The sequence below is a fragment of the Vipera berus genome, assembly GCF_964194415.1.
Source record: "Vipera berus genome assembly, chromosome: 6".
Lineage (NCBI taxonomy): Eukaryota > Metazoa > Chordata > Lepidosauria > Squamata > Viperidae > Vipera > Vipera berus.
The window spans coordinates 61085584-61109757 of NC_138208.1; the positions used below are offsets into that span (position 1 = coordinate 61085584).

The 24174-nt window shown below is 36.5% G+C and overlaps 2 protein-coding genes across 4 annotated transcripts; both read left to right on the top strand.

The window, feature by feature from the left end:
* The first annotated feature begins 733 nt into the window (after positions 1-733).
* On the top strand, positions 734-23234 carry RANGAP1 (Ran GTPase activating protein 1). 3 transcript variants are annotated; one of them, XM_081330515.1, is made up of 16 exons: positions 734-988; positions 4400-4555; positions 4909-5036; positions 5520-5579; positions 6455-6634; positions 7054-7188; positions 8856-9014; positions 9534-9647; positions 10632-10731; positions 11554-11638; positions 12444-12609; positions 14566-14691; positions 15286-15388; positions 15856-15944; positions 17972-18093; positions 21041-23234. In XM_081330515.1, the coding sequence occupies exons 2-16, from the start codon at positions 4444-4446 to the stop codon at positions 21108-21110; spliced, it is 1749 nt and encodes a 582-aa protein (XP_081186641.1). In that variant the 5' UTR covers positions 734-988; positions 4400-4443; the 3' UTR covers positions 21111-23234. The 3 variants fall into 3 exon arrangements, with proteins under 3 accessions (XP_081186641.1, XP_081186643.1, XP_081186642.1); XM_081330516.1 differs by lacking the exon at positions 734-988 and adding an exon at positions 1093-1135; XM_081330517.1 differs by lacking the exon at positions 14566-14691.
* On the top strand, positions 19628-20944 carry LOC308669671 (CCAAT/enhancer-binding protein zeta-like). The gene is made up of 2 exons (XM_081330518.1): positions 19628-20513; positions 20616-20944. Exons 1-2 carry the CDS (start codon positions 19913-19915, stop codon positions 20858-20860), a joined length of 846 nt encoding a protein of 281 aa, XP_081186644.1. The 5' UTR covers positions 19628-19912; the 3' UTR covers positions 20861-20944.
* Positions 23235-24174: the final 940 nt, after the last annotated feature.

A 24174-nucleotide genomic window follows, 5' to 3' on the forward strand; every position in this document is an offset into this window, starting at 1 on the left:
TTACATTCGAGTACATAACACATTCCTTGAAATAGACCACATTCTAGCCATTGCTTTCTAATTCTGTGCATCAAGATAAGCAAATTCATTTTAATTGCTCTAGTTTTACACCATTTATTTTTAACTTGCATTATTCATCACTCTATTTGCACATTCCCTTTTTTCTTGTTCACTGCTCAACCATTCTTTAAACATTCTGTTAACTGACACAAATGCTTTTCTTCAATCCTAAACTGTTCTCTATTTTCATATTCCATTAAATATAATTCAAAATTTAAAGTATTCATTTTAGGAAATGTTTTCAACAAATGTCCAATAAACTTACTTTCTCACAACACGTTTCAAAATTCTTCGAATATTTTTAATGATTGCATATAAACATTAAGAATTTGATGAATTTCCAGATATAGAAATCAGGCTGTAGCATTTCTACACACTACACAGATGGAGAATATGCCAGAGAGCAGATAACTTTTTTTTTGACAAAAACTACTTTCACTTTGCTAATCCAACTCTCTTCTACACACATTTATCTCGTGGCTTCTAGCGACAAACCGCTCCATGAAAGAAAAATATCATTTCCCGATGCATCTTAATGTAAAAAATTAACTACAACTCCCAGAATTCTCTGCGGTGCCGAGCCAGTGGGCGAGCCGCACTGTGCAACACAAAATTGTGACCTCTTTTCACCGTCACCGCCCTTTCGCTACAATTACCTCAGAGTTTTTGCAAGAAAGGAGGAGCATAAAGAGGAGAAGCAAGCCGCCCTGAGCAAACGCAAGCAGCCACGGAGCGAATCACAATCCGGGAAACAAAACTGCCGGCTTTCAAATCCTCCGCCTCCCTTAACGCCATCATCTTGGGTGGCTGCGGTGGCCGTAGCAGCTTCAACGTGACAGCGACATCCGACGCTCCAGGCAGCCGGACGCGGCTGCTCGCACCGAGAAGGGAGGACAGTTGATTAGCTTGACTTATTCGAGGGTTGTTGGTAAGTTGAGAGCGAGTTCGCTCCTCCTCCTCCTCCTCCTCCTCCTCCTCCGCGGTTCTGACTACGCCTGCCGGGGCACGGAAGGAGCCGTATTGTGTGGGAGGAAGGAGGCGCTTCTGTCTTGCTTCCCGGGCTGCACGTGTAAGGGTATGTACACGTGTACACGTGTCACTGGTGATGGGGTTGCCAACCAAAAACGTTCTCGGGCAATTGGACCTGACGCCGGGCAAACCTTCTTCGTACAGATAGGTCTTCCTGCCCAAACCTGCTTGTTCTTTCCCCCCTGTATGACGTCATGCCCTCGTTGCTCTTTACGAGGGAGGCCAGCCTGGCCAGGGAGATTAGGTTGGGTGACGTAAATTAGGAGCGCACGTAGGAACTGGCATTTCGGAATGAGGACTTCGGTAACGAGTGCGTTTTCGTCGCTATTTTTTTTACTCGGCTGAATTTTGCTTATACGGCAGAAGAGAAAGGAACAAAAGTTCAGCTGATTTGAGATTAATAAGTAAAATTGTAACGTGTACCAGTATGAAAAAGAGTTCTATCATATTATAGGGATAGAAAATTAAAAAAAAAGATGTCTCTCTCTAGCACAGGGATAGGCAACCTTGGCTCTTTTCTGAAGTCCTGCAGCCTAGCACTTTTCGGTTGATGAAAAAGTTGATATTTTTCAGCTGACCACTAAAAAAATATTTTCTTCCTGAAGAGAAGCTGATGGCAAAACATCAAAAAAGGGAGGCTTTTCTAAGAGACAGATTAATACAGGTAGTCCTTGATTTACAGCAGTTCATTTAGTGACTCTTCAGTTACAATAGCAATGAAAAAAGTGACTTCTGACCGTTTATCACAGTTAAGACCTTTGCAGCATCCCTATGATGTGATAAAATTTCAAATGCTTGGCAACTGGTTCATAATTATCACTGTTGCTGTGTCCCAAGGTCATGTGATCACCTTTTGCGACCTTCCCACAAGCAAAGTCAATGGGGAAGCCAGATTCATATTAGAATATAAGTGCCAAAATGTGGGTATGCATCTGTAAGACAATGTATCAATCCAGTGGAAAAACAATAAAATAATAAAATAAATGATCTTTCAGAAATAAGCAAGGAGAGTGATTGCTGAAAACTGAATTTCCATATAAACTGAAAAAGGGGAATGTTTTTACATTCAGATTTATTGTGCTCATGCTAAACATTGTTTAAAAATCACAATAATTTGCTTAATTTCTAATTTAGAAATCTGGAACTTTCCCCTTCTTGTATTGTTGTATTATATTGTTAAATATAAAAATGAAGAAAATTATTTTTTCTCCAAAATAATTTGCAGGAAATAATAATGGCTACTAAACACTTTGAATCTATAAGAATTTTTTGGTTCAGATTGCTGGAGATGACTACCTATCTACAAATTTATTTTAACAAACAATCTCTTACTTTCTAACTGTAAGACTTGAAATAATTAGTCAATGTTTTAAAATGGTTCCACCTTGGAACAATTGGTTCCTGCTAGTACAATACTTCTTAAGAATCAACTCATAGATCACAAATGATAGCAGTCTGTAGTTTCACTGCTTATGCTGCTGAAAAATCCTGGTATGTTTTCTGGATAAACCCAGTATAATTTTTTTTTTTGCTTCTACTCAATTCAACTTCTATTTTTTTGCAAAGTAACAAGAAAATTAATGTCCTTAGTAGTATAACTACTTAGTTGTTGTGGGGAAAATAAAAGAGAAAGGAGTATTAGGTATGTTTGCTGTGTTGAGTTTTTTTTTAATCCCATTTATATCCCGCCATTCTCCAAAGACTCAGGGCGGCTTACAATTTAAAGCACAAATCAATGTGCTTAGCAATAGCCTTCATTCTATGTATATGCCTGCTTATTAAGGCTTTTGGGCCCCCCCAAGAGGCATTATTACAAAGTCAGCTTATTGCCCCCAACAATCGGTCCTCATTTTACCTACCTCGGAAGGATGGAAGGCTGAGTCAACCTTGAGCCTGGTGGGATGCGAACCTGCACTAATTGCAGGCAGCTGGTGTTACTTAAGGAGGCATTAGCCCACTGCTCCACCAAGGCTTATAAAGTAATAAAGGGATAAAATCTAATAGATAAATACCAAAAGTATTGCAATGTCTGTTGTTTGTTCCTTCATTACCATTTCAGCCACTCTACTTTTATATTTATGTAGTGGCAAATAATAAGGCAGTGTTATTAAATACAGGTAATCCTTGACTTACTACCAAAATTGAGCCTAATTTTTCTGTTCCTAAGCAAGATATTTGTTAAGTGAGTTTTGTCCCATTTTACAACTTTCTTACCACAGTTATTAAGTGAATCACTGCAGTTAAGTTACTAACATTGTTAAGTGAATCTGGCTTCCCAATTGATTGTGCTTGTCAAAAGGTCACATAATGGGATCACATGACCCCAGGACACTACAACCATCATAAATATGAGTTAGTTGCCAGGCATCTGAATTTTGATCATGTAACCATGGTCGTTAGTGTGAAAAATGCTTATAAGTCACTTTTTTCAGTGCCGTTGTAACTTCAAACAGTCACTGAATGGTTGTAATGTAGGCTCTGTCAATGCTATTTATTCAGTTTCTTTGGAGGTTCATCTGTGGCTGGAACAGAACAGTTGAGAATTAGAGTATATAGCTGGGAAATGCTTATTGAAGAAAAAAGGCTGATAGGAAATCTATTGACAGTTAAGTTTACTTTTTATTCTCATGAATCATTTCTTGCTCAGGTTTGCATATAAAATAGGATGGATAGAAAGTAGAAATAAGAATTGATTTCTATGGAATGAATGCAGTATCAACGTTTTTAGAAAGTTGGATCTGGGCTTTTCTGGATACTAAATTTGGCTATCCAACTAATCTGTTTGAAATCTTCCTTGCCCTAGTTCATTCTCTGTCCTGCACTATCCATCCTTGTACTGACACTGAAGGTAATTTATGCATAAATTAGCAGAAGCAAGATGGTAGCATTTGCTGTAAAATGATGTTAAGTAACATGTGATAAGCTGAGTAATGTTTGGGTGAAATGGCCTGGCTGGTTTTGTCTGATCAGAGCAAACATTGCTGTCTTCACAACAAGCTTTCAGCCTAGTATTTAACTGTTCAGTGCCGTATTATCATGTCAGGTAATTAGAAATTATTAGTTTATTACATGTGATGGTTTTATAGGTTATTACATGAACAGTTTATCAGTTTATCCCTTGCTCTTTTTTCTTCACTTTCTTTTTCTGAGGTAGCAAAAAAGTAAATAATTATGATGCCATAGAACCAACACAATAACAACTTTTAGCTTCTTCTTATTACACTATACCAAAAGAAGAGAACAGGAGGGAGTCAAAAGAAGCTAATTTTTTATCTCTCACACACTTAGTTATTTCTCTCTTCTTTTCCAGAATCTATCCCATCTGATATTGGCAACAGTTGGCACACTCAAAAAATGGCATCAGAAGATATAACTAAGCTTGCAGAATCACTTGCTAAAACCCAAGTGGGCGGAGGGCAGCTGAGCTTTAAAGGCAAAAGTTTGAAACTCAATACTGCAAAAGATGGTAAGAGGATATGCTGTTGATTATGAGTGTTTCATTGAATAGATATATAATTTTTGCAGAGCTCATTTGTATAAAATAAAAGCATATATTATAATACCCCCAAATAGACTGAATCCTAAATGGCTTCTGGAGAACGATTATAGATCTGATGGGGGATAATTATGTGAATAACATGTGAACCGGCAATCGGGAATTTGTTATTTTGCTTTAAGCCATCTTGGTAAAGAGTACAAAATTTTAAATAAAAAGGACAGCACTATTGGTGGAGAGGCAATAGGACTTGAGGTGGAATTATAATGAAGGATAGATGCAGTTTGGGTTAGAGTTCAGAAATATTCTGCCTATCTCTGCAGCTGAAGAGGTGATCAAAGAGATTGAGGAGTTTGATGGGCTAGAAGCCCTGCGTTTGGAAGGAAATACTGTGGGGGTTGAAGCAGCAAAAGTCATTGCCAAGGCTCTGGAGAACAAATCTCAGCTCAAGGTGAGATTTTGATGTCTGATTATTTTGTATAATAATGGAATTGTATCCTTAAATTTGTTATGACTTTGATGTGTTTGAAGAATATTTTGGCTGACAAGCACAAGAAACATTTTATAGGGTCTTAATTATTTTTCACATTGTGAATAAAATTACCTCTCAACCTTGCATTATTCTGTCATATCTCTTTCTCTCATATCTGCCACTCTATGTTGGAGAAATATTGTGTTTTGGAGGGTTGGTATTCAATCCTCTGAAATTGTGACTACTTCGACTCTTGTTAAAATAAAGTAAGCTGGTATTCCATGTTTGAGCAAATAGCATAAATAAACGCATGCACTTGGTTATTATGCCAGCTTCCTAGTTTTCACATATAATCATTTTTGCAGTTATGCATATTGTTCACTAAGGACTTCATAGAGAAATAAACATTGTATTGTGTATCTTCTATGATTTTTACCATGTTTGTACTATGTGTTATTATAGAGGTGTCACTGGAGTGATATGTTCACCGGGAGACTGAGATCTGAGATTCCCCCTGCTTTGGTAGGTGAAATATGTAACTGTTAACTATTATTGACATAAGATTTTTCTAATGCTACAGTGTGGGAGCATCATCTGAGGTTGGCAGTATGCTGATTTTTTTTACAGAGGTTTAGATGTAAGCAAGGACCAACCAAAAGAACCTTTGGAGACTAATGACAAATCAGTAATATAGTGCATATAAGAATCTGTGAAGAAGTTTCAGGTTCAGTTCTTTATTATTATTTCCAGTTAAGACATTTCTCAGTAGAAAGGCAAAGAAGATCATTGGCTGACGTTGCTGCTAATTGGAGTAGGTCATGTTATAACAGTCTAATTCAGTTCAAGGTAGTGTCATAGATCATACTTTTAAGAAGAAATATTGTTGTAGACTGAATGAATTGTCTTCTTTCTCTAAGCAGGTTAAGGAAAGATGAATATAAATTTAAACTGAATTTAAATTTTGATTGTCATGGATGTGTATGTGAGAGAGATGTTGAATTCACATAGTAAGATGTGATTTGTTATCCCATATTTTTTAATTTTGTGAATAAGAAAGAGCCTTCAGCTCAACTGCTGATAAATGAAATCTATTTACAAATCCAGCCTATTTTTATGTATAATTACTCAGAGGAAAGGTCATTTGGATCTTATTCCTATATAAAGATACCTAAGATAATTTCCTATCATTTTTTTTCTTTTTATCACATATTATATATGAGTTTAGGTATACTCTTATGTGAAAAGTTTAGGGATACTGTATGAAGTTTAAAGGTATGTTCCACTTTTCATAACTTGAAATGATATATCACAAAGGAAAAAAAATAGTATCAGCTTTGAGCAAAATAACTTTCTTCTATAAAAGAAGGGATTTTGTCCTACCTTTTATCATTTGTCAGATTTCTCTTGGAGAAGCCCTCATTTCTGCTGGCTGCCAACTTGTAGAGCTGGATCTGAGTGATAATGCCTTTGGACCAGATGGAGTCCGTGGATTTGAGGCATTGCTGAAGAGTCCTACCTGTTTTACTCTGCAGGAACTCAAGTTAAACAACTGTGGCATGGGCATTGGTGGTGGCAAGGTAAAAGGCATTTTCTGCATCTTTATGAAGTGGATAGTAGAATGTTTGACTATAGATTGTTGTTTTACAAAGCCTCCCAAACTGATGGGGAAGTCAGTGTCATTTACTCTAATGAAAAGTATACTGGCTTATTCTTAGCCTGCCAAAGAATGTTCTAGAGGGAAGTTCTACCTTGTTAAGAGATAAAGAATCTATCACCCTGTATCCCACAGAGAAATCTGAGTTAAGTACATGCATTCATGCCAATTTCATGACCAAAATTACTCTTTTTGTTATGCTACAATTGGGAATGTTACTAATACACAATGCTACTAACGGAGTGTCCATATCATGTATATAAAACTGCAGTTTAAATAATTTGTTCCCTCTAGGCATGGTGAATCGACACCTTAGCAATGTAAACACTGCTTTTTCTTAAGATCTTAGCAGGAGCTCTGAAAGAATGTCACAGGAAATCAACTGCTCGAAGCAAGCCATTGGCTCTGAAAGTATTTATGGCTGGCAGGAACCGTCTGGAAAATGATGGTGCAACTGCTCTTGCTGAGGCATTTGCAGTGAGTATAAGAATTAGAGTCTTATCGGATTAAAAAGTTATGTGTAATTGGCAAATAGGAAGGGAAAGCCTTGGTCAGATGTGTTCTTAAAAACATGAATATTCTTTTTATATTCCATATTCTAGAACATATTCTGATATGCTGTACATTATACTCTTACTAGCTGATGGCTGTTGGTGCTACTTTTGTAGTAGTGGTAAAATTTCTCTGGAGAAACAGCCACTTCCTGAATGTATTTGGAGGATTCAACAAATTGCATCATAATATTAATAAAAAAGTGCCATCACTGTGGTATAGGTTGATCATTGTAGTGCAACAAGTTTGGCCCAGCTGCCCTATTTGAATAGAAACCCTTTGTTCTGTATCATATTTCAACTTACAAATTGTCCTTGGGTTCCAACCATTTGTTCAGTATCTATTCAAAGATATGAGGCATTTAGCAAACGGTGCTTATGCTCAATCCTCAAAGTTATGGCCATTTCAGCATCTCCATAGTCACATGATTGCAATTTTTACATTTCCTACCAGCTTCTCATAAGAAAAGTCAATGGGAAGATGTTAGGAAATTTGAAGTTGTAATCATGTGAGATCTTCATTTAATGACCTACGTAGTCCTCAGGTTGTGATGGCAGTTGGAATTGCCCAAATTGCTGTACTTAAACAATGTGGTCACATGATGTCACACTTTACAACCTCATTGCTTAGGGACAGAAATTCTGATCCCAGTTGTCATTGTAACCTGAGGATTACCAGTACTTGAATCCAAGCAATTGTAGTGGATATGTACTAGAAAGATAAAGGTGAGCCTAGGACATTTTGTCTTAATACTTAATAGTTTTGTTGGGACATATGGTCTTTAGATTGTTTTAGATTCTTAGTTTATGGGCCCATGGGTTTCTGAGATAGATTGGCAAATTGGGTTTTACAACAAACAGTTCCTTGAAACTGTTTTTTATCACTTTTGGTAAATAGGGTTCTCAATTGATAAATCTTAGTGTATTTAAGAAATAGGGCTGAGTATACAAAGATATCTTACCTATCATTTTTGGTATATGTAACGTTATACAAGGTACATGAGAAAAAGAAGCTGAGTGTTGTACTTAATATTTTGAAAATAATTTTATTAAAAATCAATATGCATTGCACTCCAATTGGTGAATCTCTAGAACAGACATGTCAAACACAAGGCCCGGGGGCCAGATCCAGCCCACGAAGTGGTCTCATGTGGCCCGCGAAGCCATCCTGGAAACAGTGAGGGAACGGCCCCCACTGCCTTGGCACTGGCCCAGAGACCCTCAGATCTGTCCCACTCCTGCCCAGGCCCCCATAGGTACCCTTGATGCGAACGATGTAGAGCTGGCCACGCCCACCCAGTAGGCCATACGCACTCTAGCCACGCCCACCCTGGCCATACCCACCCGGCCCCCTGAGGGCAACTGCAATGCTGATGCGGCTCTCAATGAAATTGAGTTTGACACCCCTGCTCTAGAAGAAAACTCTAGGGTTTGAAATAGCTTCTACACTCTGCTATTTTAGATTACAGTAAGTGATATTTGCTTTATTGTGTATGAAGAGTTTAAATAGAGTATAGATATACATAAATTATTAGGAAAAAAATATTTTACCTCTGTTTGAACAATGGCCTTCTGTGCTATATTGATCCTCAGGTGATTGGGACTTTGGAAGAAGTTCATATGCCACAGAATGGAATCACTCATCCAGGAATTACAGCCTTAGCTGAGGCCTTTGCTGTCAATCCCTTGCTGAGAGTGATTAATTTGAATGATAACACTTTCACTGAGAAGGGAGCTGTGGCTATGGCAGAAGTAAGCACTTTTCAATAATTTTGTAATACTTTTTATATTAGTACTGATTTCTACATTAATAGTGATTTGGATTCAAATCTAGAACAGCAGTTGTGAAATAAAATGGATTAATAATTGTTTAGAGAACAGAAAACAACAATTTGGATTTTTGCCACTGTACATTAAGTTTACCTATATGTTAATGCATGTGAGATAGAAAGTGTGGGGGAGGGGTTGGGAAACCCTGTTGACCTTGCTAATGTAAAATACAAAATTGACCATCCCTGGGAAGAATTCAAAATGGGATTAGAGAAAATCATGAAGAGTAAAGGTACCATTTAATCTATAGTAGCATGCGCCTCTAAATTTCTTAATGTAAAACCCAGATGAATAAGCACTTGCACTGGGGAATTGTTTATGAGCTCCTCTGAAATGCTGAATGCAACAGGTCTCATTCGGTACAGCTCCCTTATATTTTTAAAAGGAAGCACTTCTGTCAGGGTTGAGTTAAGTCTGCATTGTTTTCTTTCTTTTATTCAGACCCTAAAGAAACTCCGCCAAGTGGAAACGATCAACTTTGGAGATTGTCTGGTGCGTTCAAAAGGTGCTGTTGCCATTGCTGAAGCTGTCAGTGAAGGTCTTCATAAACTAAAGGTACTTGCCATAGTTGAATCCTTTTTTTGCACATTGCTATGTATGCTACAAGACAAACTAAATATGTTTATCGGTGATCTTTAGTTATGCTCAGCAGGCAGTGAAGAAGAATAAAGAGTAATCCTTTCTGAAGCTGTAGCCCAGGCCCATCTCAGTGGAGCCAATTAATTTCCTAGATTTGTTTGGCTAGAGCTAAGTAAAAGTTTTGATATTAGAGATCATATAAATATGAAATACATGCATTTTTGTATTTTATAAAACTATTTAGAGAACACTGGTCCAAAATCCTAAAATTATGTTACAATCCATCTTACAGCTAAAGATACAGCCATGAGCTGGAAGTCAAGTTAAAAACACCAAGAAGTTATGAACATTTCAGTTTTGTCAAGCTACATGATGAAGTTAGAGAATTGTGTACATTTGGTACAAGATAAATGTAAATTTTGTTTCTATTTATATTAAATTGGAATAAAGGCCAACATGTTATTCTAAAATATGGATGGGTAACTTTTTAGATCCTAAATTGAATAATTTGGCAGGCTAGGGCAGCATATTTGCATGCATATATCAGAGCCTCAGCAGCTCACAGTAAGGATTGGGATTAACCACAGATTGTTTAAGTTTCTGTCATGAAGAACAGCAGGAAAAAAAATACATTTCCTGATAGCTAGTGAGAAGAATGGGGCTCCCTGTAGCCACGGTTTATATGTCACATATCATCTGGGGACATAGTTTATTCACCCATGAACTTAAAAAGCAGTGAATCAAAAATGAAATAACCCAAACAGTCAATTAAGCATTAACTGCAGTCTTCAGAAATGATTATTTGTAATCTAGACATCTTGTCACTGTCTCCATTGTTTCTGAATTGTTTTTTAGACTCTGGATAACGTGAATTATAGATGCCATGTGCCCACTTAAAAATATTTCTTGCATTCTCCCTAACCCAAGTATTCTTATGAAACTTTGCTTTCTGCTTTCTAGGAACTCAACTTATCCTTCTGTGAGATCAAGTTAGATGCTGCACTTATAATTGCTGAGGCTACTGAGGACAAGTCAGTGCTGGAGAAGTTAGATCTCAATGGTACTGTATGTGATTGTGCTATGGCCTATAATGCTGTTTTTAGTAGCTAAAATCTGCAACCAAACTGATGACTGGATAGGTCAACCAATGTATACATTAAACTAAATTCCCTTCTCTTTCCCTAGTTCATTCTCTTTCAATTAGCTTTCCACAGATTTTCAGTTCATGATCTGTTCCCTATCTTCCTTTTACCAATTGCCACTGAATGCCTGGTGTTCTAATTTTCCCAAATCTGCAATCCTGAGTGATTATGAACTACAGGATTCACTGTAGTTCTTAATATTATGCAAATCTTATTCCTAGGTTGATTTACTGACTTTCTCAGAGGCTGGATAGGCAACAGTTTTAACTTGATAACTATGTTTTATAGTGTTTGTGCAAACACAAGCATGGCCCAAAATACATTATTTTTCTGTAGCCAAAAATCTCAATGAATAGATTCCTATGAATGTTAAGGGTCAGAGGCCTTGACTTTTAAAAAGTTTTGTAGGTGTATTAAATACACCAGAAACCTTTCACACCATTTTGTTTTTAATCTGAATATTGGTAGGAAACCATAATATTCCATCTTGGCAGCATGGACTCTGGGGATACAAAAAGATGCGACATCCAATCTCAAGACCATAGATTGCCCATCCTATCTGAGTTAATTGATTTCAAAGACTTTACAGTGATCAGCTTTAATTGCAATATATTTTGCATTCAGATATGATACTAAAACTTGTGGTTTTATCCACTTCTCTACAGGGAAACAGGGAGCTTTTCAAGATATCCTTTTAAAAAAATTAGTTCTGTTTATATATGCTTTTACCCTTGTCATAGGTAATTATTTTGGAGAAGAAGGCTGTGAACAGCTCCAGGAGATTCTTGAAAGTTTCAATATGGCAGACGTCCTAGGCTCCCTGAGGTAAGATACAAATAGAGTCTCCAATGATTGGCTATTTCAATGATTTATTTAATATGATAGATATTCATGGCTGGAAGGCTCATTTAAGAGCCTTTCAGCAAAACCTCAATAGTAAAAGTGAAAGTGCACTGTGCAGCTGTTGTGTAATAAGGTTTAAGGTTAATTTGTACTGTGGCTTTGGCAGAAGTGGAATTGTTCTTTCTGCCTTTTTTCCAGTCTTCACTCCAGGGCTGTTGGAAACAGTTTTGTTCCAGCTGCTACCAGAATTCTTTTCAATTTGCAGTAAGAAAAATTGAGTTTGGGAAGATTTAAAAAAATAGTAAACTATTGTATTCCATCTTTTCCCCCCAAATTCTTGTTGGAACAATCAGAATCTTGTCTCTCTTTCAAAGACTTGATATTTGACAGGTTGCATTTATCATCTTGGATTCTTTCATTTATTTCTATGAATTATTGTTATTAGGGCTACTAGATTTTGTGTTGCAAAAATCTGGATGACTAAGTGGCAACAAAGAAATGCAGAAAATTCAAATTCATTGCTCTCAATTAGGGACAGCTAATTGCAGCTCAGACTTTAGTATTCCTATTACCCACACTAGGAGGAGTTGGGTTAGATTTAATATTATTTCTTATGAATACGGAAGTGACCTTGTGGACCATATATTTATTTACTGTGTTTTGGATATCCAATTTCTTTATTTGTGTGTCTGTACAATTTTATAATGATGAATGCAAGCTGACTAGAAATAAATATCTATATATGTCTCTCAATAGTATGTATAATTATATTCTTGTATTCGTTTAGTGATGATGATGGAGAAAATGGAGAAGAGGAAGAGGAAGAAGAGGAGGAAGAGGAGGAGGAGGAAGAAGAAGAAGAGGAAGAAGAGGAAGAAGAGCCTCTTCAGGTGCAGGAGAGGGGACAGGGAGAACAAGAACCCCTTACATCTAAAAAATTCTTAAAGGAACATGTAGGTATAAGCACAGTTTTCTTCTTTTAAACAAGAAGAGCAACTGCTGCAGTTGATATGCCTGGTGGTATCAGTTGGAAAGCTGTTGTAGCTATTTATTCATTGTCGTGGTTTTTGCTTTTATAAAATTATTAACATACTAAAGTAATACATTGCTGGACAAATTGATCAGTTTTATAGTTGCTGACTTTTACAAATAATTATCCTTAAAGAATAATGTGTGCCTATCTAATGAAAATAAATGCATACACCTAGTCCTGTGTAATATTGCTTTGCTGCTTTTCCCCTTGAAACTTAACATAATAAAATGTAAACTACTGAATTATTATGTTTCCAAAATACTATAGCCAAAAATAACATTTACAAATAATGTATTTTCTTGATTACATTTCATGTTTTTTCCCATTAAGACATTTGGCTACCGTATTTTATAAGTATGTAAAATTAATATGATGTACATCTAAGTTTTCCTAGTAAATATAGTCATATATATTAGATTCTTGCAGATGTTGTTCCTGGAGCATATTCCTTTTTTTTTAAATAAATCTTTATTTACATTTCGTGTTAAAAACACACCATACACCAACAAAGACAAAAGAAAATTTGCAATATACAAAAAATGAAGAAATCAAAAAAATTGAAAACCATTTCAAAAATTTCACATTATATCTACTTCTAAACTAACAATTATATTCCACTCATTAAGTCTCTTATAACCATCCAACTCCAAAGCTTATTCATTAACAAAGACTATATCACTTCATTTTTTACCAACCTCCAAGCCACCCTCATTTCTTTAATCTTTTATCCATCTAAATATACCATTTATTCCATGATAGAAATGCTGGTGTCTCTTCTTTACCCTTCAACTTCTTGGTCAATGTGTCTGCTTCTGCACAATCAAGTATTCTCCTAATTATAACTTCATCCGGCGGGGTATGATTTGCCTTCCAAAATTGAGCATACCCCATCCTTGCCGCCGTTAAGATATGTAAAACCAAATACCATATATCCTTCTTAATATTTCCCGGCCTGGAGCCAAGCAGATACGTCTCTAAGATCAACTAAACACCCTGTGATTTCCTCTATCCATTTTTGGATCCTCATCCAATATCTAACCACTTCCGGACATGTCCACCATAAGTGATAGCATGTGCCAATCCCTTTACCACACTTCCAACAATCGACCGACAATCCGGGGAACATTTTGGAAAGTCTAGCCGGAGGGAGATGCCATCTATAAAGCATTTTGTATATGTTCTCCTTATATGACGTGGAAACCACCAGCCTCATATTAGTCCACCAAATCTCTTCCCATTTCTCAAGTAGAAGTGCATCCTGGAGCATATTCCTAAGTTCATATCCAAGCCAAGCTGGCTGTTTTGTTTAAAAACCCTCCATATTTTATGTAATACAAATAAACTATTACTGTTTTAGGAGCACAGTCAAAAAAGCAAACAGAATTTAGAGATGGACAAGAAGAGAAAAAGTAGCAATTGACAATTCAACAGAATAAAAGCAGGAAAAGAAAAGAAAGGATAATTATATAAAAATCTAAAGAAAAGTGATTAGCTGAACAAACTTTCTGTAATAAAGCAGATAAAAGAGGAGCTTTTCATATCCTTTGCTCTACAAAGTTATTGTTAAGTAAAACTAGTCCTATGAGTGAATGAGAAAGATTATATTTCTCATCTTAATATATTATGCTAGCAGGAAAGAACAAATAAAAGGGGATGACAATGTCAGTATAAAATCAGAGCACAAGAGTAGAACTCTGTCATCTTGGGGTGACGAAAGCAAGATCTTAAAGGATATTTATCCCCAATAAACTATGCTACATCTCCCGAAATAAATCCACTTTACCGCACTACTCTTTCCCTCATTTCTCATCTGCCAAACAACGTCTACTTTTTCTGTATTTCCTGGCAAAAGATTAATTTTCAGGATTTCTTCCAGGATTCTACACCACCACTATCTTCTCCTCCTCTTCCTCCTGTTGATGTTGGCACCTTTCTAGCTTTCCCATCTCCTGAGAAATTGTTGCGACTTGGTCCCAAGTGTTCAACTTTGATAACTCAGCAGGTAAACCATTGCTAATATATTACAAATCACACTTTTCTGTGCACTATGGCTAGTAGCTCAGTAGTTCTGTTCCTTGTTGACTGGTGTCTCCTCCCCTACTTTACACATTGCTTTACTTGTAAACTTGCCAAATATTAGAATTCTAATGTGTATTAAGCCCAATATCACAAAGTAGATTTGCAAGCTACCTAAATCAGTTAAAAATTGTTATTTCCTTGGAAAAATAACGGTAGGGCTATTCAGCACTTTAGATCTGACACCAGAAAGGTCACCAAGGCATGCCCTGGGATTTTGGAAAATGATGCAGCTGTGCATGCCAGAGTTCTATTTAGATCTCCGCCTACTTAAACACTGCTTTAGAATCAAATCAAAGTGCTGCAATCATAATAATTGCCTAGATCTGTTACAAAACTTTTGGAAATTGATATTGTAAAGATTTGATACGGAAACAAATAGCACTAGAAAAATATCCAAATGTCTCTACTACTTCAGTTTTTATGAGGTTGAGATTCCATTAGTAATAGCACGGGCCACCTGTTCTTTCTAATGCCAAACTGGCACCAAGGTTTAATTTTGATATTATATTTCTTCTAGACAGACACATCTGACACAGAAAAAGTTGTTACCGTTTTCCTTAAGATCTCTTCCGTCTTCAAAGATGAGACAGTAGTAAAAACAACGGTGACTGAAACAACAGGTATGTCCTTTTTTAAAGGCTGTAATCAGTATGATGATATAAGCAGATATCCGTGCATGTAAAAACCTATGAGATAAAGTGGCCATCAGATTCTTAATCTTTTTTTTTTTTGACAATTTCAGTTATAGTCTCCTCTAGCTCAGGAGATCAAACATATGGAGTTACGCCAGACACTAGATTTTAGAATGTTTCTGTTTTTGCATTATTTTACAAAACAGGTCAATTTAAAATTAGTCTTGCTTATTTCTATAAAAAATATGCTGCCTTTCACTATAGCAACTTAATTCATGGAGTTGTTGCAGCTAGTTATTTTTTCCTTTGAGTTTATTTTTAAATATTTGGAATTGTTAGCTAGGACTGTGATGTCCTTCTTTAAACTACAGGACTTAGGCAGTGGACCAAAATCAAATAATATTTCCCTGAGGATTGAGGTCTCCATGTTTCTAATACAATTGGCTCTTTTTTAGATGCTTTGATGAGAGAGGCTTTTTCGTCAGCCAATTTCAATTCTGATGCTTTCATAACAAGTGTTTTGATTCACATGGGATTGCTAAAGGTAAGTGGACAGAGACGGGAGATTTTTGACAACAATGAGGTTTGATTGTATATTTTATATTCCAAAAAACACAGTAGGCAAAGATCTTATATCAGATATGATGGAGCATGTAATAGATTACAGAATGATAGAGGTGGAAGGGATCTTGGAAGTCTTCTAGTTCAACCTCCTGCTCAAGCAGGAGACCATATACCATTCCAGATAAATGGCTGTCCAATCTCTTCTTGAAAACCTCCAATGACAGAGCGCCCACAACTTCTGGAGGCAAACAGTTACACTGATACATTGTTCTTACTAACAGGAAATTTCTCCTTAATTCTAGGTTGGATCTCTCTTTGTTAAGTTTCCATCTATTACATCTTGTCCTGCCCTCAGGTGCTTTGGAGAATAGGTCGATGCCCTCTTCTCTGTGACAGGCCCTCAAAATTGGAAGATTGCTAACATGCAACCCTTACTCCTTCTCTTCTTTAGACTAGACACTCCCAGTTTGTACGGTTTAATCCAGTCCCCTAATCATCTTTGTTGCTCCTCTGCACTCTTTCTAGAGCCCCACACCTTTTTTGTATCATGGTGACCAAAACTGGACAATTCTGGGAATATGGAGGAGGAACTACAACTGTTAAACAAGAAAACAGGGCCATTACAGAAAAGATTTATGTGAAAATAACTCTACATTAATTATGCTAGGTATACATTGCTAATGGAGAATAGTTAATTCGATGGACAGCAAACATAGGAAATAGAACCACATGGATTTCTGGAAAGGTTTTTATCGCTAGGAACATGTAAAAATATTGAAAAGTTGTCAGAATAATTGTTCAGCTCAACCTATGCCCAGAGTAATTAAGGTAAATTATTAATGGTCTTGCAGTTTGGCGGGTCGAATCCCGAGTGCCGCGTAACAGAGTGAGCGCCTGTTACTCGTCCCAGCTTCTGCCAACCTAGCAGTTCGAAAGCACGTAAAAATGCAAGTAGAAAAATAGGGACCACTACGGTGGGAAGGTAACAGCGTTCCGTGCGCCTTTGGTGTCTAGTCATGCCGGCCACATGACCACGGAGACGTCCTCGGACAAGCGCTGGCTCTTCGGCTTTGAAACAGAGATGAGCACCGTCCCCTAGAGTCGGAAACGACTAGCACGCATGTGCGGGGGAACCTTTACCTTTACCTTTATCTTCCTATAACAGTCATGTTATATATTCTCTGTATTCCCAGGGTCTTTTAGCCATTCTATCACATCAGGATATTCTAAAGCCAATGTAGGTCTTTCTGTTCTTAATATAGCAGAAGGGCTATATATAAATACATGCAAATACAAGTAGTCCTTGACTTATGACCACAATTAAGCCCAAATGTTCTATTGTTAGCCAAGGCAGTTGTTAATTGTCATGTCCCATTTTATGACCATTTTGCCATGGTTGCTAAGCAAATCACTATGGTTGTTAAATAAATCATGTCATTAAGTAAATCTGACTTCCCCCATTGACTTTGCTTCTCAGAAGCTCCTTACAAAGGTTGCAAATGACAATCCCAGGACCCCTTGGCATTGCAACCATTGTAAATACATGCCAGTTGAAAAGTACCCAGAGTTTGATCATGTGACTGTGGGGATGAGTCAACACTCATAACTGTAAAAATTGGTCATAAGTCACTTTTTTTCAGTGCCCTTATAACTTTGTCATTAAATAAATAGTTGTATGTCGAGGTATGCCTGTATTTATATTTGAAAAGGCAAAGATCAAGTCTTGGTATGTTCAAGCAATAATTCAATGCAAAACTCTACTATGTATTAATCTTTATGAAAATGTAATCAATATGATGACATCACACCATACTCTTTTGGGAGCCAAAAAAATAAAAGGAATCTGGGGCTATCCCACTTCAGTTCAATTGCTGCAATGTTTGCAGAATGGAACAAAATGAATTATGTGTGGTTATGGGAGGTGGTGGGGATAATACCGAGTAAATGTTGCTGGCCTCTAGAAATAGCAACTTACCTTTAATTTTCCTTTTTTCTTTTGCCTTTCAGAGTGAAGAGAAAATCAGGGCTGTTCCGAGTCTTTATGGCCCTCTAATGACACTGAACCACATGGTCCAGCAGGATTATTTTCCTAAGTCCCTTGTCCCAATTCTCTTGGCCTTTGTCACAAAGTGAGTATTGTGATCTCAGTGGAACAATTAGCAATATGTGGAGGGGAGGAATCTAATTATATTTTCCTACCAGTTCACAGGAATTAGTGTTCCTGAACCAATTGTTGAGCAAAGGTAATGGACAATATTGACACTGTCAACGAATTGTGCTTTTATGGGAGCTGCACATGCTCCCAATGTTTGTCTAAATGTTATTGTTAAATTCTGTGACTTGGGAGCTATCTACAAGAACACTTTTCGTATTTAGAGTCTGCCTGCTGAACCCAAGCAAATACAAAAGCCTGCTAAGGGGCCCCACCTATGAAAAGGTGAAGTGGGAAGGCTGTTTACTGTGTGGGGCCTCCCCTCCTGTGGAATAACTTGCTTCCCACAGTGAGATTGTCTTCCATGGCCTTCCAGATATTTTTAAAACATGGACTTTTACGAGTAGTGATTGTAGGAACTTTTACGAGTAGTGATTGTCATATTTAGTGCTGTTTTTTTAAGATGCTGCTATTGATTTACTGTGCTGTTAATGTTTATTACTATATTATTTTTATTTTATTACTTTACTAGTATACCTATTGGAGCCTTTAGAATTAAGCAGTATAGAAACTATATAAATAAAAACAGTTTTGGGTTTTAGAAGTAAATATTGCTTAATACTGGGAAGACCCTTTAATACAGAAATAGAAATTTAACTTTGTTAAATTTTGGGGTACTCTACTGCAGTAACTGTTCTGTTTAATTAAAATTAACACACTTCTATATTCAAGATATTAATCAAGTCAAATCTTTATTACAGTCATTGGGCAATTTAATATTCTGGTTTCTCTTAAGAACATATCAATCTTTGGCCTTAACTAGAATGAATGAATGAATGAATCTGGATATAATATGGCTTTTTTTTACATTAAGAAGTTAAGAGGTAGTCCTCAACTTAAGATCACAATTGAGCCCAAAATATTTTGTCTTAAGTGATTTTTGCCCCATTTTGCAGCTTTTCTTGCCACTGTTGTTAAGTGAATCACTGTTGTAAGAAGTTAGTAAGACAATTGTTAAGTGAATCTGGCTTCTCCATTAATTTTACTTCTCAGAAAGTTGCAAAAGGTGATCCCATGATCCTAGTACATTGCAACCATCATAAATACATGCTAGTTGCCAAGCAACTGAATTTTAATCACATGACCATGGGGATGTTGCAACACTCTTAAGCGTGGAAAACAGTCATAAGTCACTTTTTTTCAGTGCCACTGAAACTTCAAACAGCCATAAATGAATGGTTGTAAGTTAAGGGCTACCTGTATTTGTTTTTCCCACTATGTGCTGAATTCCATAATCCTATATTTTCTTTTCACTCCAAAAGAAGTTAGAGAAAGTCAAAAATCTTCTAGTGAAATACTATAAAGGGTTTCTTGGTTGATGCAGGAAAAATATTGAAAATTTTGTTTTCCTTAATAATCTACAATGTAGATTATTTCTAGGGTAAAATTAATTAAATGGTATTATTACTCTCTGCTTATATAATACATGCTACATGAAATACAAATGAATTTCATAATGGAGCCGATGCTGAAATCCCACACAAAAAGTTGTGGAAGTCTAAATACCTTACTACTTTTTTCTAATAACTTACATGATGTATTGTCTTGCTTATCCATGGCAATTCTGTTAATGAGTGTAGGTTGTTGAAGTCATGGAGAGAGTTGTCTTCTTTGGAGAAATTTTCTTTTGTTATGAACTCTTACCTTTGCTGCACAAATTTGCTGCACAAATTTGATATTGTGATTCACATCAAAATTTACACATTGTGAACTTCAATACTAGTATACAGGCCTTGATGTTGCTGTTTCAGGTGATGGATTCTAATCAGACTATCTCTGACAGATATTACATAGCCTTATATAAGAAGTTGCTAGATCCCGGAGTAGCATTATGTGCCACGCCATCCATGTTTCTCAACCTTGTCTACAAATCTTTGAAGGCTGACACACTATTGCAACGAGTTAAAGCTTTCATGAAACAATTACTTCAAGTCACCTGTGGACAAATGCCACCATTCGCCTGTGGGGTCCTGTATCTTGTGTCTGAACTTCTGAAAATAAAACCAGGCTTATGGGTACAGCTGCAGGATCACGTGGAATCAGATGATGAGGAACATTTTCATGATCTTGAAGAACAAGAAGACAACATTGTGGCTGCAGACAAACAGATAAAAAATGAAGATATAGGACAGTCTGCAAAACCCCATAACCAGGCTTCAGAGGCATCATGGGTACATCACCAGAATCTAGCAGGCAGCAAAGGCACAGGTAGCTATGACCCATTGTCCCGGAACCCTTCATACTGTGAAGCTGATAGAACAAGCTTTTGGGAACTGAAGAAGTTTTCAGAACGCTTCCATCCATCTGTGGCTCTTTTTGCAAAAAGAATTCTAGAGGGTAATTACATTGAATATTCAGGTGATCCTCTACAGGATTTCACATTAATGAGGTTTTTGGATCGTTTTGTTTATAGAAATCCCAAAACTCACAAAGGCAAAGAGAATACCAGCAATGTGGTAATGCAGCCAAAGAAGAAACAGTCCATGAATGATGTGCGAAACCTGGCAGTGAATAGTAAAGAATTCCTTTCACAAGATGAAAGCAAAATACGTGTAGACAAAGTATTTTTCCACAGGTTTTATAAAAAATTAGATTTGGACAAAGACTCAAAAATTTTCCTGGCCACAGCAGCCTTCTCACATAAAGTAGAAAATAAGCACACAGTTCCCTGTGATGTTATATAAATCTTCAATATTTATTTTTTAAAATATTTAATATTTTATGTCTGTGAAAAGTTTCAGAATTTTTCTTGGTTAGAATGGCAGTTTGTACTCTGTCTTTAAGTATCTGTTGACTTAATGCAGTTTAAGAAATTTTGAAGAAAAAGTTTATTTCCTCATCATTTCCATCATTTATCTCCACAGGCCTAACCGTGCTTTGGATTCCTGCTCTTTTGCTCGACACCTGCTATTACAGACACTCCACCAGTTGTAACACATAGGCCATGGTACACTCTCTCACACGCAAAGACTATCAGGAGAACATGTGGAGATGGAGAGCAAAGGCACCTGAACCTTCAGGGGGAAATGTGCCTCCTTGGTCACTGAGGCATAGGCTGTCTGGCTGCGTTTCTGTTATAAACTTGGAGGAACTTTGCCATGTGTTTTTTAATGTTATTGTTTGCTGTTTTTAAACTATCTGTTTCCAAAATGAACTCTGCCCTCCCAGGAATCTTTTTCCCCTTTGAGATTTTTGTTTTGTTTTTCTCAGTTTTGTCTTGGGTTACTTTTTTAATCTGGGACTTCTGTTTCTCATTCATTATTCTTGAGGTTTAGAACTTATCTCCAAATATATTTGTTGGACTACTCTTCGGAGGTAACAGCAAAGGTCTGAAGCTTCCTTGCAAGTGTATTATGCTATGAGCCTAGTGGGGAGGTTGTTTTCTTCCAGATGCAGGCCATCACAAGACATTATTATTATTTCTTGCTCTTTTAGTTTTAGGCTATTCTGTGGCAATGTAGTATATTTTTTTGACCAAGGATATTTCATATGGAATCCTTCACCATTACCCATTGAGCTAATAAGCTCAATAATGCTTCACCATTACTCATTTCCACTAATAAGAAGATTACTGGTGGCCTGCAAATGACTGTTAGTGAAAACTGCCTTACAAATATAAATCTGCCTAATTAAAATAGTAGTTCAGAATAATTGTATTAATGGGTGTTTATTTGCTTATTAAAATTAAAAGAGGACAAATCTCTAAGCAAATTTCCAAGAAAACAACAAAATTAGTCAGCTACCAGTCATTTGTTACCAGACAGCTACCAGACTTGCACATTGTCCCATTCTGATTAGGTTATCTGAACAAGAGTCTTTGGAAGTAAGGGACTGTACTTCTATAAATGGTGTTCACTAATGTATATAGTGCAAGTGTTAACTTTTCCAAAAGCTCTATTTTTTTTCCCATTTGTAATTTCTCATTTGAGGAAATGGTTGTTTTCCAGTTGGTGTTCAAATTTTGTTTCCCACCTAGATAGCAGTAACTAGTCAACTATAGTCAAACTTGAAAAAGCTAAGTGAGATTCTGAGTACTTAAATGGGAGTCTACCAGGATAATTCCAGAGACTATTAGATTGAAAAGAAAAAAGCAATGGCATTTTTCTATTGTTACCAAACTATCTAAAATAAGTTTAGCTTTTGATGGAAACGTTAAACTACTGGCTGATTAATACAATCGATAAACTTTATTCTATTCAAGTAATATGACAGTTTTCTGTCTCTCATCCTAAAAAAACCTGTTCATGAATGAAACAATTCTTGGAGAAAAAAAAAGTCTATTGGAGCAGAGCATGCATGTTCCGAAAATGGCAATCTGAAATCAGGTGGATTCTGCCCATTTTATGTAATAAATATTTACGCCATTTCTAAAAGTGGTTGCAAAACTGTTCCAAAAGATAAGTTGGATAAGCATGTTAAATAGGACAGTGAACATCCTGGACAGTAGTACCTTTATTGTTGTATATCTGGTTTTATTGCCCTTATACAATAGTAGGGGGGCTGAAGGGTGGAAAAATTGAGGTTCTCTAGCATAACTGGAAAAGCAAAATAAGTGCAATTGCTTTTTCACAAAGTCTCTTTATACACTTTTTCTAAAGCTGAAGTTACAGTTTCTCAAGGCTCTCTTTCATTTAAAGAAATAAAAAAAAGACAAATCTTGGATTTCCAGCAAAATCATAGGAGTTCGGTCTTGCATAAGCTGAAATTTAGTTTCACATTATAAAAGCCTAGGCTGCAACACTTTAAAAAATGAAAATACCAATTTACAGTATTCAAACAAGTAACTATATCATTATTAATTAGCTGCAGGCAATCTGTGCCTTCAAAGCTTTAGTTCAGGTAACTAAAATGGTAACTGAAGATACTATGATATCTTTTCTGCTTGTCTAATTTATTAAAATGTCTATGTCACTTGTTGATCAATATATAAGTAATTTAGATATACTTTAAGCCACTATCAAGTGCAAAAATAAATTAACAGAATAGTTCTGTTTTGTTCCATAAGTAATAATGTAGCTTTGTTCAAGTAAATCTTCAATAAATGGATAGGATTGAGAAGGTCTTATGTCAGTGTTTCCTTATGGTTATACATTGCTGAGTAATTCACCAATAGCTGTGAAGTAATTGAATGTAAATTATCAGTAAGTTTACAGACTAGCTATTTGCTCTCTGAAATATCAGAAATCAATATAGTTGATATGGATGGAAATCTAGGAGGAACAATATGGGATAAATACTATCTTCAAACTATTGGCTTAGAACAGTGATGGCGAACTTTTTAGAGACCAAGCGCCCAAACTGCAACCCAAAACCCACTTATGTATCATTGGGTGCCAGGTGGGCGTGGCCCATTGGGGTGGGCATGACTGCAGTGGTAACAGCAGACTGGGTGGGACTAAAAAGTTCAATCAATCAATTCCAACTTTGTGAGATCTTTTTTTCCCCGCGAAAAGTTGAAATTATTATTATTATTTATTGAACATATATACTGCCCTTCTCCCGTAGGACCCAAGGCGGTTTACAAGGCAATTAAAACAACATTACAATACAAAAAGTTAATAACAATTAAAATAGATTAAATTATCCTTGATTAAAAATCTAAAACCCCTATAACTCTGATTAAAAACCCAATTACAATAAGTTAAAAATTAAAAATTCTCAGTCCTGGCCGGAAAGCTCAAAGAGCCAGGTCTTCAGGTCCCGGTGGATTGAACTTTTATTTTTTTGCACACGGCAATGGAGGCCTAAAGCAAAAAGGTTTTATAAAACCCAGCTGAAGGCCTAGGACTGGGGTGATGGTGTGCGTGCCCACAGAGAGGGCTCTGCATGCAACCTGTGGCAAACGTGCCATAGGTTCACTACCACGGGCTTAGAAGATGAAATGTCAACTTCCTTGTATCTTAAGCTTCTCCAGGCTGTCTATGTGATCCAGTTGGGCTGAATGATATTTTGATAATTAAATACTGAATCTATCTTCATTACAGTAATGACGATTGGA